Raw genomic sequence first — 20,013 nt, 5'->3', positions numbered from 1 at the left:
TGCAGGAGCGCTGCAGGGATGGGCAGGCTGGACCGAGGGGGAGGCGGTGACAATGAGGAAAATGAACTTAGGGACCTCACCAGCGCTGAGGTGCTTGTTCTTTACGCCGTTGTTAGCAAGGAGAAAGGGTGTCTTAGTTCTTAGACAAACAAGCTGCCGGATGTCACGCTATGTGACATCTGGCCCGTCTGCTTACCCTGATAATACCACGTCTCGATCCCTTCCTTGCCTTGCTCCCAGTTCTGTGCCTGCGGGAAGGAGACCCTAAAGCATCTGGAGTCGAAATTCTTCCCAATGCCCACTGTTCAGAGCACGCTGTCCTTTTCTGTCATCGTTTTGTTTTAAAGAAAATGCAGTTCCCCCTGAGTACTTAATTGTCTGTTCAGCACAGCCACTGGGGTGTGCCTGAGGGGAAGCCAAACATGCTAGGCAAATTGATGAACAAGTTTCAGAATGTAAGAAAGGGAAATAAAATCCCTAATAACTGCGTGTGGCAAGAAGCTCCGGCAAAAGAAATACTTCGATGAATGACTCAAGTGCAGAAATGTGAGTGAGCTGATTCCAGTCTGTTTCTGAATTGGTTGTTAACGAAGAGATGACAAGCCACAGCCAGAGTTTAAAGGAAGAACAGCATGACTAAATGCCTGCTGTATTTGAAAACATGAAAATGAATAGCCCAAAGCTTGTTCTTAGTATGCCCAAGCATTCACTTAAAACAAGAAACCGGCTGATAACTTGCCGCCCTGTTTTCTTGGAAGACAGTCTCACCAGTTAGCAACACGATCATTCTTTTGTGTATCAGGTGATCAAAATAGCACCTGGTTTATTGCAATTCTGCTGTATTCAGTTTTTGATAGGACCTTTGTTTGTTTAGCCTAGGAAAATTTTAAAAATATATTTTCTGCTTGTCTTCCAGAGCTAAGTAGAATACACTAAAGATGTTCAATGTAGTAAATTAAGCCTGAGATTAAATGTAGCTGCTCTGTAATTGATTAGCATGTAGGAACAGATTTGCTGTCATCAAATAAAAATAGAATGGCTGCCTGGCCATAGTGTTTGTGTGCATTTATTTTTTAATCTGTGTTTCTGAGATTTCCACTCATCTCAGCTAATTGTTCTTCAGCAATACACAGGCAATATAGAGGTCAATATAATCTGGAAAAAAAAAAGAACAAAATCAAAACCCCAACTGTCTCTGCTGTAGTCAGATGAATATAATCATCTTTGAATGCTTGAATATTTCTTTTGTTTTTCTAAAAGAAAATAGGAGGATTAGTGATTTACTGTGCTTTTAACATACAGACATGCAGGGTTTGCTGTTGGAATAGCTGCTTAGAGTTCAAGTTAAACTAACAGCCATATTTGCAATGTCCCAATAGACTTTTGAGGGTTTGATGATTCTTTTAAACTGAAACAGGAACAGTGGTAAATGTACCACGATGACAACAAGTTCTGCTTTGTTTTTCTAACCAAAACAACTTACTTGAATAAATGCAAAGTTTGGTGCAGTGAAAGGGTGTGGGTAAACTAAAGAACCGTTCCTCCTCTGTCCTGTTTACAACTCCCCTTGCAATCCCCTTTTGTTTGTGGGTAACTCATACCTTCACTTCTTTGAGGTAGAGCAGCACTGTGCTCAGGCCTCCTGATCTCCCAAAGTGGGCTGTGATCACTCTGGGGTACTAAGAGAGGTTTCAAGGCCCAGGACTGGCCTTTTGTCAGTGTCTGTGGAAGTTTGCAGTAGATATTTTGCATAATTTAAAGCGGGGGACATTATCACTGCCCTGGAATAACAAGTTCCTGTCTGTGAGCAAAAGAGGATAGGAATTGGTAAGAAAACATTTTCATTCAGCCACAGAGGCTGTTTTTAGGTGGTTGGGGTCAGGGAAGTGTGTCCAGATGTGCTTTCATAGTGACAAAGTGCACATAAAGTCTCACTGCACAACATTGGCTTGTTCTCTGCCAGCTGCTCCAATTACTGATATCTCTGTGTGCTGCACAAACTGACCCCTTGCTTTTGTCCTGCTGTTGGCCATCTGTAAGGGCCCAGAAGGGACTTTCTTCCCCTCCATCACAATATATTCTGGACCAGCAGCTCAAGGCAAGGAGAAGTGCAGGTTTTCATTTCACTGATGTTTATTTTTCAGGTGAGGGATCCTGGGATTTAAGTGACTGCCTCATTTTGAGTAATATCTTTTTGTATCTCTTTTGTTCTGGTCCAGGCTTGTGGAGACTATTGAAATATAATTTTGGTATTGGTCATAGTTTGGGTTTTTTTTCCCTTTCTTTCTTTTGTATCCCTGTGATGTGATTAACTCCCTGATATAGTCTGAGATTTACAGTCAACAAGTATTGACCCAGCCTTGATGCTGTCTGTCTCTATCCTCCTCACTTCCTTGGTGATAAGTTGTGATTTTTGACCTTAAGCTGGGTAATATTTTCTGTTTTCCCTTCTCAGAAGGGAACCTGGTTTGGCAGTGTTCTCAGAAAACCTGTGTGTTCCTGGAAGAGGGCATCTTTGGTTAAGGCAGTCTTTCAGCTTTACCCCAGTCAGGAAGTGATGTAAATAAAGCCAGCAATAAGGTGCTGTTTTTCAGAGAATAAAAGAGTTTATCAGGCCTAACCAAAATAGAAACTGAGTCAGGAGTTCCTTTTGCTTTCCATTTGTCAATCAGTTGGCCCAAAGACACATCAAAATATGCTTTTTCAGTTTGATGTAAGGGAATTACAGGAATTGCAGCCCTGACATCTTGAGCCAACAAAGGCTGGCAAACAGGTGGCTGAAAGGACTCTGTTCTGGAACTGTGGCTTCATTCTTCTTGTGTTTCTAAGATTTTGATGTAAGAATTGCCATAATACACTGCAGTAAGCCCACAGTGGCACTGTGGGGTGACAAAAAGCAAGTCACCTGCCTGTTTTTAAGCTCTGAAATATTTTCTTGAAGTAGTTGCCTAAATTGCTTTTATCATAATGTGTTAATTTAGTGCTTGACTAGACTACCTGAGCAACAGAAAGATCTCTTGTCACCACTTCATGCTCCCAGTACACAAAGCTGCAAGCGCTGGAAGCTCACAGAGAAAGGGAAGGGAAAATCTGACAGGGAGAAAGTGTAACACTAAGAGAGTGTTGGGCACAAATTTCAGCTCTTACCCCAAACAGAGTTCAAGTGATGGGGTTTTAACTTACTGGAGTCCATCAGAGAAGAGGAAAACAGGTATTGAGATTTTAACTCAGACAAATAGAGTAAGGAATGAAGGATTTTATCAGAAGAGTAAGGAGTTCTAGCTCTTTTTTCCTGGTATGTGGTATAGCTGAAGAGCAAGATGAAGTTGGAACCAGAAATGTGGCTATTTAGTTGAAAATGAATAATTTATTTAAAAAGCAGAGAGAAATGGATGTTTTTCTTAAACCTAGTTCCAGCTCTAAAGGTAGCCACACCTAAGATTTAGATAAAGCTGGGCTGGTTCTGTTCCTCTGTCTCATGGAAGTGTGTGCTCAGTAGGTGAAACAAAGTCCATTCTCCTGCTGGGAACTAACCCTGAGTGCCACTGCACCCAAGAAAAGCCAGGATTTTCACAGTGTGCAGAAGTGGTCGGTTAAACCAGTTCCTCCAAGTGTGTGCTGCTGGCACAAAGGTTCCCCACGCTCCTCTACTCTTTCCTAATCAGCTAAAGTTAAAACTGAAGTGTGGTTACAGCACCCTTTGGGTGGCTGGAGGCCAGGGTGCAGGTACAGATTCCAAAACCACTGTCTTGAGTGGTGGTGGAGAGCCTTAAACAGTGAGGTAACTCCTAGGGAAGGCTGAGGTTTGCATCTGGTGGGGGAAGATAATACAGAAATGTGAGATACAAAGGCATGAAACATTTGTTACTTGAGGGAGAAGTCAAAGAGGAAGAATTAGATAAAGGAAAACAATGGGAGCACATGGGAAGAAAACATTTCACAGTGTGATTTTAGGATTTGTCTTCTCTGCAGTGTGGCTGCCAAAATTCCCTTCACTCTAGCTGCATTTCTACCTCTTTTTATAACCTAGTTGTCAGGAGGATCAACATAAAATTTAAGTAGACCCACTTGGAATAATATTTTCTTATGCAATGCTAGAGGGTTTCAGATAAATTGCTTTACCATAAAGCAAACAGATTGTGTTAAATATGTGTCCAAGGCCTTTAGTGTGCGAGCACTTGTTTACAGTACTTGAAAATAGTCAATCTCCTGCAATCTGGTTTATTATTAACCCAGTCTACGCTTTGGAAAAAGCGTTTGTGATCAGCTCATAAAAACTTATGTCTTCTACTGTGCAAATATTTGCACAAATGGTATTTTTCTAACAGTCTCTTAAACTTAGCTTTTTGAGGAATGTGATGCTTGGCCACCTTCAGAAGTAAGAGCTGCTATGGCATTTTTGGAACAGGTTAAAGATCTCTTTGTTTTTCTCTTTATTAGTAGTGTTATAAGCATTATTAGTAGTGCTGTAAGCATTATAAAATCCTAGAAATTGTGTGGGTTACTTTAACATGTAAAACAGCCATGTTTTACATGACCTTTGCTGGAGGTGATGTCATGAGCCACTCTCCCTGAACATGTTTTTAGATCATGATTTCAGTTTTTCCCTCCTTAAAGCAAACTAAAAACCCCCATCATTCCTTCCCTAAATTCCATGTTACTACACCATTAACTTTGGACAAGTGAATATATTTGGCCAGAGCTCTACACAATAATTTATTGTCCCTTATTGTTTAAAGTAAAGGTTAATATACATGTCTGTGTGTGCACTACCAGCCCCCTGCCCTTTCACCCTCACCTGAAACTGGTTAATCTCCCCATCACTTTATTTGCACAGTTTCCTATTCTCATTGAAATCAGTGACTATAAAGGTCCCTTCTGGGTCACTGGATCCAGCCCCCCTCAGTGCAAGCAGCTGTAAAGTGACCAAGTTCTACTCCCTCTGCCTTTGAAGATTGGTGAGCTGCTGCAAGCCAAACTGACAACACAATCTCAGCTTTTTCAGGTCAGAGAGAAACAATCTTCAAGGAAAAAAAAAAAGCCTTTCAGAAATGCCTTGTCAGTGCTTTGTCTCTGATGTGTTGTTTATTTTGTTTGTTTGTTTATTTTAATGCTGGAGCTCTAGCCCAACCAGAAATGCTTATTCTAATTGTATAGCTCTGTAAGAAACAAGACTTACTGAAACTGAGGAGCTTCAGGCACTGTAGAAATCAGCAGCCAGCCTGCCATGGCCCTGTATCCCAGACATCAGGCTGCTTAAAGCCCAAGCTGCAAAACCCAGTTTCATTTCTTCATGGTCTGCAGGTCTTGGAAGTGTTTTGTAGTGCCCTGTGTGTGCCTTTGGAGGCACTTTTTTTATTCAGAGACTTACAAAATGTCCCAGATATTTGATGTTTAATCCAAAATCATTGAAAACTTCGTTGCAACTTAATATTTCTTAGGTCCTGGTTGGTTGGATTCATAGTTTTGGGTTTAGGTTGCTTTGAAAGGATGTGTTAAAGCTCAGTGTGGAAGGGACTGGAAGAAGTGAGATCCATACTGTTTGTATAAATATCTCCAAAAAGATGATCTCATGCAGTATTTTAGTGGTAGTATCTGCATGCAGGAGCAAAAAGTCAACTGCCTTCCCCTGAATGTGAGCTCTGAAAGTGTCTTACAACATGGAAATTAGTGTATGACACCCAGCCAGAGACTTCAGCTCTTCCACTCTGTTGTTGGTCTGGGTAGCCTACGCAGTTGAATTGCTTTTCTGCAGAATACAGAGACTTAACTTAAGGGTTGGAGTTGGATTTTACTGAGCATAAAAGGCAGCTAATAGGGGAAGTCCATGCTGCTGTAGTTCTGAGTGTGAATGTTTCCATCTTGCAGATCTCTAGTAATTATCAGCACTTTGGATGGACGAATTGCTGCACTGGATCCAGAAAACAGTGGGAGAAAACAGTGGGATCTGGATGTGGGATCAGGTTCTCTTGTGTCATCCAGCCTCAGTAAACCAGAGGTAAGGCTTAATTTCTTTCTTGACTAAATAATTAAAAATAGACTTGTCTGTAATATAAGGAATGCAGCTTCCTCTTTGTTTGGTAGATGTTAAATAATGGAACAAACACTTAAAAAACTTTGTCAGTATTATTCTCAAACTTTTTTTGTTTGAGTGCTTACATCATGTTGCCATTTCAAACTGGAGTGTGTCAGCGTTTCAGCCTTGGGATTGATGTATTTGATAACTACCAAACTAGATGATGTAACTGAGTTGGGGAATTGTGTGTAATTGCTGATTGAAAACAAGTTACTTGTAATTTCAAGCAAATGAAAGGATCATCTGCCTTGTAGTACTAGACTATGTCTTGGCAAGTACTGGCTTTTTTTTCCCTCAAGAAAAGCAAAAGTCCTTGTGACTTAATAAATGAACAAAGGATTGTTTTGGGTGTTTTATACTAGATAAGCAGGCTGCCTGTGAAATAGAATGTGTTAGCAATTAAACAGAGTGCTGAAGGTCACCCTGAAGTACTGAGTGCTAGAGGGTTGCATCACTTCTTTCTGATGAACTGTAAGTAGAAAATCTAGAGTTCAGTTTCTTGTTTGGTGCTATTGGCCACCATCAGTTTCAATAAACTAGGCTAAAAATTAGAAGGTTGTTTTTTTTCCTTTTTTTCCTCTTCCTGCACTGGGAAGATCTCTGATTCATTCTCCCCTAGAATTAGGAGGAACAAAAACCCCCACAAAGAGGTAATTTGGGATGATAACACACCACAGAAGTACACAGTCCCTCCCTGTCAGGGATGGTTGGGTTTGATGACCAGTCCTGTATCATCCTTTGCACAATGAGCATCAGAGAATGAAAGTTGAGTTCAGGATTATTCAGACTGCCTGACTGCTGCTTGTGGTTCTTTGTTGCTGTCTGTGGCCATGACCTCTGTTTTGGTGTGAAGGAGGCAAAGGAAAGATGTGGGCTGTTGGTGTGGTATTGTGAGAGCTGCTGATCAGTATCTCAGGTTGCAGAAGTAATACGAATTATTACTCACATTCCTTTGTTTCTGAGAGAGAATTTTATTTATGGGTGCAGCTTTGTGAGATTTGTTCAGGTGTGTTTTGTGGTTTAGAAAAAACACTGTAGGAAAGAAGAATTTTCCCCCCAAAATCTGTTTAAGAGCATTGAATTGTTTAAGAGAATTGAAAAGAATACAGGAGAACTGTAAAGAGCTCTGTGAGGTGGAAGATATCAGTGATTGTGTGATCCTTCACAAATGGTCTCAGCAGTAGATACATGAAATAATACTGGCCTGTTACCTGTTGCTGCAAATAGTTTCTGATGAGCACATGAAAATAGAACCAGTGGTCATGAAAAGCACACATTTGAAATCTGTACAAATATAAACTTTGTTTTTTCACTACAAGTTAAGTCACAAGCCCATGTTTTTAAAGATTTTGGGAGTGCAAACATTTCTAATGATAGAAGTGTTTTTGTAAATAGAGATTCTGTCACTCAACTGTCTGTCCAGGGTTTTGATATTTTTCCAACATGGTATGGCTGTAGAAATCAAAGGTTGGGGTTTAGACAACAAAAAAATGTAGTTTGCCCATGTGATGTTTAATTCCCTCGTGTGATTACAAGTCAGTAGGTTGTGGCAGTCATAAAAACACATTTTTAAAGAGCACTTGTAATGGATAGAGGAAGTTGGACTTTCAGATGAGCTTTCAAATAGTTTCATTTCTACAGCTGTGGCCAAAGACACTGAGGGATTTTGACAGTTAAGATGCACAGCCTATGAGAGAACTAATTTTGGAAGGAAAAGGTCATTTTGGCCTTCTAGAAGCTGTTAAGTGTTATGAATATGGGCCTTTTTAGACTTCCTACTGTCATGTAAACAAATGCTGTTAAGACAGAATTTAACAAGAAACATGATGAAAAGTGATGAATACTCTGAATAAACTGCATTTAAATATTTAAATATTTAATCTGCTGTCAGTAATCAGCTGAAAGACTTCATGCAGTGAATCTAGATACTTACTTAAGTGAGTAATTCACCTCACTAAAATTGCTGTGAAAATTCTGGTTTGGGTCAAAATACTGACGTGGCATGTGAGCTGTTGAGTTTTAGTCTCTCAAACTGAGTCTTGAGACTTTTCCTTCGTCTTCCAGCATTTTTGAAGTAACAAAGGTTTTTGTGCTAGCAACCAGAGTCTTCATCATAAAGCAGTAACATTATGTAAGCTGTTAAATTACATCTTCTTGCAAGAAATGGCAGATGAGAAACTCTGTGTTACACTTGCAGAGACAAAGATTTGTGTTCTTTCAGAGCAAGGAAAGTGTGATGCTGGCTCTTAATTGTTTTGATGAGGGTTTTTTTAACTATCTCAAGTGTGACTACAATGAACTGTAGTTCCAAGTCCTGGTGCAAAAGCATGAATTTAATTCCCAAGTGCCTTTTAAGAATAGACCTTGGATCTTTAAAGTTTCAGTGTTTAACAGAACTGTAGTTAACTTCCTTTACCTAACTGTAAAATGTCAACCTGGCTGTCTGGAGCTCGTGTGTTAATTAGGAAAGTGAGGCAGTGAAATTTCAAATGTTCCAGCAGCTCTGTCAAACACTTCAGATCTTGAAACTACTGCTTAAGACACTGACAAGTGAGATGTTCATCATTTGTCATATGAACCAGATCAATTAGAAAGGAAAGGCTGCTGAAGTATTAATTGGGTGTCTGGGTAACTAAAATGCTAAAATTCTTCCCTTGGCTCTAAGCTCCAACATCAACAAATCATGGTCAGGGTGCCATTCCTGAAAAGTTGACTCTGCAGTTCAGGTTTGTGTGTGAGAATTTAAAAACTGTTTCCCTATCCATTGTTTTAAAATGGAAAACCTTTCTCTTTAAAAGCCTGGTTACAAGTCCAAGTTTTCCTGTTACCTGCACGCAAAGATTGCCTGATTAAATTCACAGTAAAGTCATTGAATCACAACTTTTCTAAAAGGGAGCTTAATTTTAATAAAAACACTTTGCTCTTTAAGATTTGGGTTTGTAATTAATACACTGTCCATACTTAGACTAGAATACTTTGGGGAGAAGCAGCGTGTTGAAATAATGATGGTTAATTATAGTGAAAGAGAGAACTGCTTCAGAAGCAGTGGGAAAGGTTCATAGCACAGGGTTTGTTGATGAGGATGATTAATTCTTTTACCTGCAAGCTTTATCCTAAATTACTTAATGAGCACCAATCAGAGTTGTTTCAGTGCTCTGGGCAGAGGCTACACTGGGATGGACTCAATAATCAAGTACCTGGTAGGCTTGGGCTGTTACAGACTAATCCCTAAGTAAGCATCTTACTTCCTTATTTGAGACATAGAAGATCATGGGACAAAATCAGTTTCAGCTCACAAGGCTGACATTTATAGCAGAGTAAACATACCACTGTATCCTGGAAAAATGGAATAATTTGATTATGCCATGTCACCAAATCTGTCAACATCCTTATTCCAATAAAGACTCTCGTGACCTTTGTATTTCATTATGTGTATGCATGTACATAGATAAACAAACATAAATATATCTTTTTATTGTGATAGCCACATAAAACCAACTTTTCTACAAACCTAGACATCTGTATCATCTTTTTTGGACATAGAAGTGTCATATTTTTATGGAATAGACTAGTATTATGGTTTTTTTCTCCAGAGAAATATGGAGAGGTGAAGAAGTTTTATACTGAAGTCATCTGAAAACTCACTGCATTGTTGATGAAGTGAACCCACAGAGACTTTGAGCAGATTGTTCCTTTTTTGCTTAGAGCAGTGGGTTGGAAAAGGATTTTGAAATCTCACAAAACTCCACTAGTGGCTGCATTTAATGTACAGCATGAGTGTGTATCTTCTTTCTTTTTCCCTCCCTTTATCTGCATCATTAACCCTTCCCAATTTTCAGTGCTTTGGTGTCCTAAAAGAAATACAGAATTCTGCTGTGAGGTGTTCAGACACCTGGGATTCACTCTGAGGTACTGACTTGCCTGCACATTGCTGCACTTTGGGTAAGGCAGCCTCTGTGCCCAGACAAGCCAGAGAAGAGCCCAGATCTGTCTTGGGTTGCTTTGGGAACACAAGAGGAAACTCAGCAATTCCCATCCTTTGACCTCTTACACTCTGGAATAGAAGAAAATGCAAAATCCACATTGAAATGGGTCAGGGCAAGGCAAGAGGTCAAAATGCCCTCTGAGGGGCTTGAATTGTGAATTCTGTTATGTGCCCTCCCAGAGGGTCAGGGAGAGTAAATAATTTAACAGTGTCTTTGAAAGAATTAGGAAAGTTTCACCAACCACTTACAGCAGTATTTTATTAGTTTGAATAAAACTTATGTGTTTGTTTGGCTCATGGCTTTCTATTATAGTTATTTTTCAGTTGAGTCACTGTCTGTAAATACCATCCAAGGAAAAGCTGATAGTGTTTGTCTTGGATATGGGTGGGGAACACTTAAGACTGTCAGACACTTGAGTGTTTTCACTGAAGAGGTTATTATAGCAGCTGTTAAATGCAGTGATGAATATAAGGAATTTATATTAATCCTGCATAAAATTGTTCTGACTCTGCTAACATTCACTGGCCAAACAAAAAGGAGATGCTTTTCAAACTACACAGACGTTCTGAGAAAATGCCTTTGTTCTGAATTCTAAAAAGAATGCCTCTATCTAGTTCACTGTTAGTAATTTTAACTCTTAATCTCGGGTGCATCTTAAAACATCTGGAATGGAACACACCAGCAACAGAAACAATCTTTCCTGCTTAGCACTTGGAAGAGTCTCTGTGCACCATCCAGGCAGCTCAGAGGAGAGTCAGAGTTTCATATACATAGAATAGCTAGCTGGGTCTCTGAGGTGTTTGAGTGGGTACAAAAGGTTTTTAAAGGACAGTTTTACACCAGAAAGAATAAAACTTTTTAAATATATATTTGTGCTGTAAAATGACTTTCTGGCTGTAATACATTCTGAGCAGATGTAAAGCACTGAATCGCCACTCTTCTCAAGCAGGCAGAGTGTAAATCAGTGGGCTGGTTATTGAGCTGACTAAAATGGGGAAAATGCATTTCCTTGTAGGTAAACTGGTATCATTTTAGTTGTCTGGAAGAGCATTCTAGTGTCCTGTAGTGACCTTTATTTCTGTGTACTGCTGAGACCTGTAGAACCACCAGATGCTTAGATAGTTGGAGCTGTCATTCCTGCAGGGAAAGGCTGGCACTTCAGCTGGCTCTCAGTCATACAGGTTTTCTATAACAGACATGAAATTAAACTGTGCTAAATGAAATACAAGATGTGGGGATTGATAACAGTCGTTTTGTTGTTGAAGGTTGGAGGTGACCAGTTTAAACCTGAGAAAACTGTGCACTAAGATATCCCGTGACAGGGAATCAGCTGCCATCTCCATTCCTCTGCAGGGGAAGGAAATGTGATTCCCTGTTGCCTGCGGGTAGAGAGAGACAGATTAGTGTCTTAAATGGTCCTGGAAAAGCTCATAATGAATAAGAAGTGAGTGTCCAGAATTGTACTTCAAAGGAAGATAAATTCTAATTGCAATTGAGGCAGACAAGGTTTCGAGCCATCAAGGGGAGTGGAGCCTGTGTTTTGCTGGATGAGAATGGATGTGACTGCTCTTTAACTGCATGGATGTATTAGCATTCCTGATGGCACGAGTGGTTCTTTTCAGTTCTGTTGCTGGAAACACACACATATGTGTGCATGAAGAGGTGACAGGCTTGGGAAACTTCACTAGAGAGACTTTTTGTTGCTTTCTTGTTGAAACTTAAAACTGTAATTTACAATTCTCCTGAAAATAAACTTCTAATGCTGTTTAGTGGACAAAAAGTCATCTGCAAAAGACTAATTGTTTAAAGTACCCCAATAGCAGGAAGCTGTGCTTTTATAGGAAGCACAACCAACTTTTTTTAGTAAGAAATGGTAAACCTGAGGAAAAGGGGAATTGCTGACAGCTGCCTGAGGTGAGCTGGTGGTCAGTGTGATGCAGCACCATCATACCATTATCACAAGTAGGGCTGTTGCTTAGGCAAGTGATGTTATGTATTTATCCAAGCTGCACATCTTCAGTCCTCTTTGTTTGGTGTCCTGCTCAGTTAAAAAATCCAAAAGCCTTCCTGTAGCTGCAGCTTGGTGGCTGCCTTGCTGACACTTGGAGTTAACACTGACCAAGCCCTGAGGAAGTGCTGACTCGTGTCCTTTCACTGCTCTAAGGACCCTTTGGAGGATGACACCTTCCCTTAGGGGACACGTGAGCAGCTACAGAGCAGGATGTTGTGGCTTGTGTGATACCAAAGCTCTGAGAACAGTCCTCAGGTGATGCTCTGCCTTGAGCAAAGCCAGGAAAGTTCCTCAGAGTTGCTCTGTGTACAACCAGCTTTCATCTCACGCTCACAGCCATAGTCAAAATGCTCCATATATTGGAAAGGATTTTTACCAACCCCGTTGTCTCTGGTTTTTTATTCTCTTTATAGTAGAATAACAGAATGGTTTAGGTTGGGATACACCTCTAAGATTACAGAATTATGGAGTCCAAGTGTTAACCCTGCAATGCTGAGGTCACCACTAAACCATATCCTTAAGTGGCACATCCACAAGGCTTTTACATCTCCCCAGGGATGGTGACTCCACCACTGCCCTGGGCAGCCTGTTCCAATGCTTAACCATCCCTTCAGTGAAGAAAGTTTTCCTTACAGCAAATCCAAACCTTCCCTGATAGAACTTGAGCCCATTCCTTCTTGTCCTATTATTAGTTTCTTGGGAAAAGAGCATGACCCCTCTCATCTGGCTAAAACTGTTCAGGGAGTTATAGGCAGCAATAAGGTCTTCCCCAAGCCTCCTTTTTTTTTCCAGGCTAACTAACTGCAGCTCCCTCAGCCATTTCTTGCAAATCTTGTGGTCTGGACCCTTCACCTCCTGGGTCTAGATAAAGGCAGGAAGAGAGCTTGTAATTCAGTTGCATATGGCCCACTGCATGTTTTGTACTGGCTGTTTAACAGTTCTGCTGTTTACAGATAATAAAATGGATCAACTCTAGTACCTAGACAAATATCAGTTTCAGGTAATGGATAACTTAGTTGGAATTCAGCTGCCCAATACACAAAAAAGTAATTTATTCTGCCCTAGGGCCTATTTTAACTTTCAGGCTATATCTTTATCTATATAAAGAAGGGCCCATTTTGAGGGTTAAGCGATTTAGACAGTTTAGCAAATCATTCCTCTAGCAGCACAGCCACTGACATCTCATTTCCTAATTTCTTCTGGACTTTGTGCTTCATAAGGAGGTAACTATTAATCTTTGTCAGACTCGCTGCATGTTTCGTGCACTCATTCTTCACATCCTTGAAAGAGGAGACTGTGATTTGCCATGTTCTGTTCTCCTCCTGTATTGGGCTCTTTTCCTGTAGGAGCTCCTCTGTGACTTAGTTTCTCACATGGACTCTGTGTCCTTATCTGCAAAACCATCCTGTCTGAGCAGGGCCAGGGGAAGAAACACACAGGGTCCAGCAGAGATCACTTTGAATCCTGGTCTCCTTAAGTGCCACAAGAAGCTTCTGCTATTGCCCCTGCATGGATGCCAGGTGCCCACCAAAGCCACTCTGTCACTTCCTTCCTCAGCTGGACAGGGGAGAGAAAAATCTGTTGGAAAGGCTCATGGGTCAAGATCAGGGCAGGGAGAGGTCATTCACCAGGCACCATCATGGACAAAGCAAACTTGACTCAGGAAAACCAGTTTTATTCCCAATAAAACCAGAGTAGGATAAGGAGAAATAAAACCAAATCTGAAGAACACCTTCCCCCACCCCATCCCAGGCTTAACTTCACCCTGATTTTCTCTCCCTCCACCCCAGAGTGGTGCAGGGGGATGGGGTGTGGAGGCTGCAGTAAGTTCATCACACCTTGTCTCTTGTCTCTGCCACTTCGTCCTCCTCAGGGCAGGACCCCTCACATTTTCCCCTGCTCCAGCGTGGGGTTCTTCTCCCCCCTGTAGCCCCCACCACCAAAGCCTTGCCTTGCAAACCACACATAAGAACCAGTTCTGCTGTGGTGGCTGATGGACTGTGCAGGGCCTGTTTCTGCAAAGGCAAGGCTTTGGGTAATGTTTTTTTGCACGAATCCACTCCCTTAGATGCTGTTAGTTTCGAGGAGCTCAGTGATGGGCTCGGTAGCAGCAGCACCAGTTTCTCAGTGTCTCAGAAAGCACTGCTCTTAAGTTTCAGAAGACTTGCAGTCTTATTAATAAAACTTGCCATGTAAAAGAGGGGGATGGAATAATGTCAAAATAAAGTCTTTCTTAAAGCACTGTGCAGTTGGGGTTTTTTTATTATTATTAAGGAGAACAGTTTTTAAAAGTCTGTTACCATGGCAGCAGAGCAGGCTGGCATCTCTGTATCTCAAAACCCCAAGTCTTGTTTGACTGTGTAACTGTGATAATTCAGTTTGCTTGTCTTCAGAGGAAGGGTCTGTGTGACTGCACAGCAAACAGTATTGGGTTCCTGATCTCTTTTGAAGCTGAGGTGGTCTAGTTAGCACACTGCAGTTCCTCAGATTTCCTTTATGGCCCTTCAGGGGAGGGCAGAGCAGCAATAATTCTTTTAAGGGCAAACTCAAGCTGAACAAGGTAGTGTGCCCCTGACATTGGAAAGGAGAGTATAAGTCTCAAGCTGCTGTGCTGCTGTCATCTGTTGCTTTTTAATCTGTTTGTGTAAAAGACAGTTTTGTTGGGACCCTGGTGCTTACACCTGATCAGATTTTAAGATCTGAAATATAGAATCATGACAGAGATACCAGCTCTAGTCTTTAATAAAAGTTGTCGGGAGGATGTTGCAGGTGTTGCTTTGAAGAGAGAGAAGAAAGGAGTTTTGAAATGAGTTCTCTACTACTCATCCAGGCACAAGGTTACAGCATCACTTCACACGCTCATCATACAGAAAGTACAGGCCCACAAAAGTTGAATTTATTACTCTTTTCCATGTATTCATGAAAAATGAAACTACCAACTTTGGAGTATGGGGGGTGATGGAAGGAGAAGAAGACAGTAACAGATATAAACTTGTATCATAAGGTACTTAATGCAGGCAGGAGTCAGGGACAAGGTTTTGTCACTTGATAGATGCTGTGAACTGTTGCTGGGTGAGCTGTACAGCCTGATGGTTAAAATCAGCCTGAGCTGTGAGAAACATCTCTGCTCACTGTTGCTGTGCAGACCTGGTGTGCTCTTTCAGGCTGTCACAGCCCAGCTGAGATGAAACCTATTTCCATGGCTTCTCTGATGTGCCGCCTCTCAGCTCTGCAGGGGAGGAAGGCCACCTAACCCCACCTCTGTAAACAGCTCAATAAAATACTGATTATCTGATGTCCAGGTGCAGCCTTTCTCACAGTCCTGAGCTCAGAGATGGTTTGGGCATGTTCAGTGCTTAACAGGCACAGGAGGTGGTCAGGACAGGCATGCACTTCATAAACAAGTGTAGTGCTGAGATCAGAAGTAATTGTATCACAAGAAGGAAAAATTCTCCAGACAAGCCACAACCTGTTGGTATTTCCTGCCTCAGCTTCCTCATTGCCCTTGAACATGTCTTAGGTTGTTTTACTGATCTAAATCATGGACTTCCTTTCGCAGTCAGTTTTCTTTTTCCTGGCTGGTTGAACAGTCAATGTTTTGAAGAATACTTTGCTCTCTTACCAGTGCTTTAGGCAGTGGAATCTTCTCAAAATATTGTGCTTGTGTCTGGCTCTTTGTTCTCTTAAGGAAGTGGGAATGTTGTGGACCTTGCAGAAGTTGGAAGACTCTGGCTGGCCCCTTCATCCCAGTATGCTGCTGTTGGATTAGGGTTTGCCTGTTAGTAAGAGTACACTGTCATCCTTGTAGTGCCCTGTGCTTCAGGATTTCTGCAGGTTGCTGGAGGCAAAACAGATGAATCAGCATCCTGAAATCTGAGGTGAAGAGAAGAAATAACCTCTTCTATTGGAAGTTATAAGCCCATGTCTCTGTGCAGATAACCTTCCTGCATGCATAGCAAATAAAGAGCAGACAATAAATCAGTTCCAGACCAGCCCAAACTAGGGAAAACTCAAAAATTGTGTGTATGTATATCTCAATATATATCTATATCACCTGAATAATCTGTAAACAGTTAGTAAGAATACCTATGTTACTGTCTATGGGTTTGTGGTTTTATTTGTTTGTTTGTTTTTTTAATGTGGAGCATACCAGCTTGCTTTCACTTTCCCAGATTTCTTTGTGCAGACTCTTGTTTCTACCCTTCAGAATAAAGCTGCCATATGTGACTTTTAATATGTTGCCTAGATTAAAGAGGCTTAAAAGACATAGTTCTCAGTGAGAAGTAGCTTTCTTAAGACCATGCTGGATGTTGGCTTTGATCCTGTTTGTTACTGTGATTCTATTGTAGGGATAATCATAGACGGGGGAAAAAACTGGTACCTTTATCACTTAAGATCATGTAGGTTGATCTTAGTTAATTAGTAATTGGAATGAAGCTCTTGCAGCTTATAGTAACAGCAAGATTTGAAAACTACAAGCAGAAGTGTTAGAAAAACATAAAGACATCAAATCCTATTTTAAGGAGAATATTTCACTTGTGCGTGGTTATTTCCTTGGAGTCAGTAGATAGTCCAGCCCATCTGTAAACAATAATATTGACTGCTTTGGCACCAGACTTGGCTCAGATGCGTCTGCACGTGAGCAGGCTTGATTTTTGTTTCAGACGATAAAGAGCATTAGGAAGGGGGTAGAATGTCACGCTTGCTGTTAAACAGCTCCTGGAAGCTTTAGTACTTCAGCTTGTTTTGATCTCTGTTTACACAATTTTTCCTTTTCTTTCTTTTTCTCTTCTCTGCACCGCTGTAAATCAGCGGCTCCCTGCACCGACCAACCTGCCGTGGCACCTGGCGTACGGTGCCCTCCTTTCCAGTAAAGAGTCTAGACAGCAAATTCCCTGGAAGCGTGTGCCACTCCGGATCGTTATGGCTTTTTGCTTTTTTGTGGAGGCTTTTTAGAAACTGCATTACCTCACCCGTCGGCCTGGAGATTGCGCAGCCCGCGCCGCTGATAGGGCTGCAGAGCCCCGCGCAGAGCCAATGGAGAACTTGGGCTGCAAACTCTTAATGAGCAAAAGAGCAGCGGCTCGTTTAGAGCTCCGTACTTAATGTGGGGGCTTTTTTTTAAGTGTTACTTCTGAAAGACGAGCCACTTAACAATTATGTGCCATATTGCTGACCAGTGAAGCTGAACAAATAGCTATTTACATTGACAGATCAGAGGAATGTGTAAGTGCATCGTGGTAACCTACATTTTCTGTGCCAAGAGATTTGCAGCTGACTGCCTGGGTGACTCACTCCTTGGATTAGGAGATGAGGTAATGCTTTTGAGATACAGGGTGATGTCATTCCTTTACCTGAGCTGCATGCCGATGCTAGTTGCTAGTACTTTCAAGGAAAGTCCCTTTTCTGCTTCTCATGTACTAGAGAATGAGCTGCATAATTCAGATAGTTGTTGTTATTAATGTCCTTCCGAAGCCTCTGGCTGAACTGCTCTTTTGAAAACGGATGTCACCACAAGTGGTGACAAATGCCTTTTGTTACACATGTATGTGGGCACCTGCAAGTGGCACATTTGCATACCTGTCCCATTCTTCAAATAAAGCTATTTTGTTAAAAGAAGACTTTCTTCGTAATCAGGTGCTACCTCTTGTCAGCACTGTGTCATGTAATCCATTTATAAATAAAGTCATCTTAAAAGAAGGTGATTTTTTCCCCCTGTTCTGTTTCTGTAGTGAAATAGCTCATTTGTGATGGTAAGTAACCCAAATGTCTCACTTGCACTTAGGGTCAGATTAACCTTATCCGCTCCTACTCTAGCCCTGTCCTTCACTGCAGCAGCTCTTCCTGCTGCCCCTGCTCCCTTTGCTCATGTGTTCATGGACAGCAGCTGTGATTTTCTCAGCTTTTCCCTCCCAGTGTCACCCAGGACTTGCTGCTCCTGTGGATGCCCTCAAGGTTGGGAGCACGGACAGGTGATCAGCAGAGCTGCCCAACGGTGTCAGCTGCCCTCTGCAGCTTATGGGGACTGAGCTTTCAACACCTGAGCAGAGAGCAGAGGCAGAGAGCCACTGTCAGAGAATATTCAAAGCCATAACCTGATTTGGTCCATATTTTGGGAGTATACAGGTGTGTGCTGCTGAGTCAGCTTCATGCATCTTGGAGATTTGGGTGTGGTTCCTAAAATGGCCAATGTGTCTGTGTTGTTTGCTGGGGGAAAATTTCCTACTCAGGCCCTGGAGTGAGAGCTTTGGGACAGGGCAGGCACTTAAGGTGACATGGGTCACACTGTCCCCAGGGCTTGCAGCTGCCCACAGACAGTCTTCCTTGCTCAGCAGCAATTCCTGGGCAGTTTACAGCACTGTCTCCATTGTTCACAAACCATGGCATGGTCTCCAGCCCCTGGAGCAGAGTATCTCATGCTGGCTGGGCTTTCAGACTACTTGCATGTGTATGGATCATGTGCAGATCCATTCAGAGGATTTGTTAATGCAAAGTAACAGCTGCACAGGCTAAAAGTTGTCATCAGAATTATTATGGGCTTCTGAAAGAATATATTACAGAAACGTTTTGTGGCGTTACTCCTCTGTGTTGAATGTTTTAACAAGGTACTTTGAGCATGGTTACAGCTGCAATTTTGACATTGGCATTTTGGTTTTAAAAATATGTTTTCCAAATCTTCTCAGTCTCTCGTTTCTCAAGACTACAAGATTGCTCTTGAATATGAATGTTTATATAAACCTTGTTTGCTTTATTTGTCCACCAGTCAGGTGATCTCTACAAATGACATGCCCCACTCTTCACAGAATATTTCCTTTTTTGTTGGTTTATTTCTGTGTGTGTGTGTATATAGGGCTGTGTGTGTTTACTTTTCCTCCCCAATGGTAGACCATAATGCAACATTTGTGTGTCACACGCAGTGTCTTTTCCAGGATGTTTGGCCTTTATTGCCATAAGGTAAATCTCTGAGAGGGAAAGAACACACCTAGTTTTGCTTTGTAAGAGCTTCACAGCTAATCTCAGGAGCTTATTTTTACCATCTCTTCAATTACACATTGTGCTCCTGAGAGGAGTTTTTATTTCAATTGTCTCTCATCATGAGGCTTTTCAAAGCTGGAGAGCATTGCTGTTGGATCCTTTAGGGACCTGAAATACCAGCAGTGTGGGGTAACTCACCTGAATTTTCTCTGTAAATGAGGTGTGTTGAACAGTGTGTGAGGAGATACTAGTCATGACATGCACACATCTACAACATCTGTCTTTCCCTCCTTGTTCAGGTGAATCCCAACTTTGCTTCATGCTGTTTGCTTGACTCTGACCCAGTTAGAGGAATAAAAATTCCATGTTACATGGAATTTGAATCATGCAGAAGATGTGGTTTCAGATCCTCACAGTAGCTCCAGAAATAATAACAAGAAGAAACCTTCCTGCATGTTTTTACCACTTTGTAATACACATCTGTGCCTTGGAGTCTGAGCAGGAATATTTTTTTCCAAGTGACTAATACACATGTACCAGAAGCAGTCTTTAATTCCTAATGTGTCAAGTATCCAAATTTAATGTAATTATGTTGTAGGATATTGCCCAAATGGACAGAGGTTCTGAAAAGGCAGTAAAACCTCCCATGTTAATCCATATCCTCAGAAGCTAAGATTATGTGGATTACAGTTTCTCAGTGTTCTTGATGGGCACAGCCACTGTGGCTCCACAGCATTAGTTATGGTCCATCATGCTGATAATGAGTTTCTTAATAAGTCCCTCAGTACTCACTGACAATGACTCATACTTCTGAACTAGGATCTCCTTGAAAATCTCTGTGTAATGGGTGAAATATTGTATCCCAGTGAAGATTTTTTTCCTTACTTGTGTGTTTAGGGAAAAGCCAGGCAGTTTTTAAAGGAACGGTGTGCTTAAAGATAGGAAATTCCAAGGAGAAGTTAGAT

At 41.4% G+C, this 20,013-nt stretch overlaps 1 protein-coding gene across 1 annotated transcript in view; it reads left to right on the top strand.

Moving 5' to 3' along the window:
* Positions 1–20,013, top strand: part of EIF2AK3 (eukaryotic translation initiation factor 2 alpha kinase 3) — a 43,151-nt gene that overhangs the window by 1,130 nt on the left and 22,008 nt on the right. Inside the window, exon 2 of the mRNA XM_036382139.1 lies at positions 5,869–5,998. Within this exon, the coding sequence (XP_036238032.1) occupies positions 5,869–5,998 (130 nt within the window). The remainder of the gene's footprint in view (positions 1–5,868; positions 5,999–20,013) is intronic.

This window comes from Molothrus ater, chromosome 4, assembly GCF_012460135.2.
Source record: "Molothrus ater isolate BHLD 08-10-18 breed brown headed cowbird chromosome 4, BPBGC_Mater_1.1, whole genome shotgun sequence".
NCBI classification, from domain to species: Eukaryota; Metazoa; Chordata; class Aves; order Passeriformes; family Icteridae; genus Molothrus; species Molothrus ater.
The sequence above is the reverse complement of the archived record's forward strand: the minus strand, read 5'-3'. Positions and strand labels throughout refer to the sequence as shown.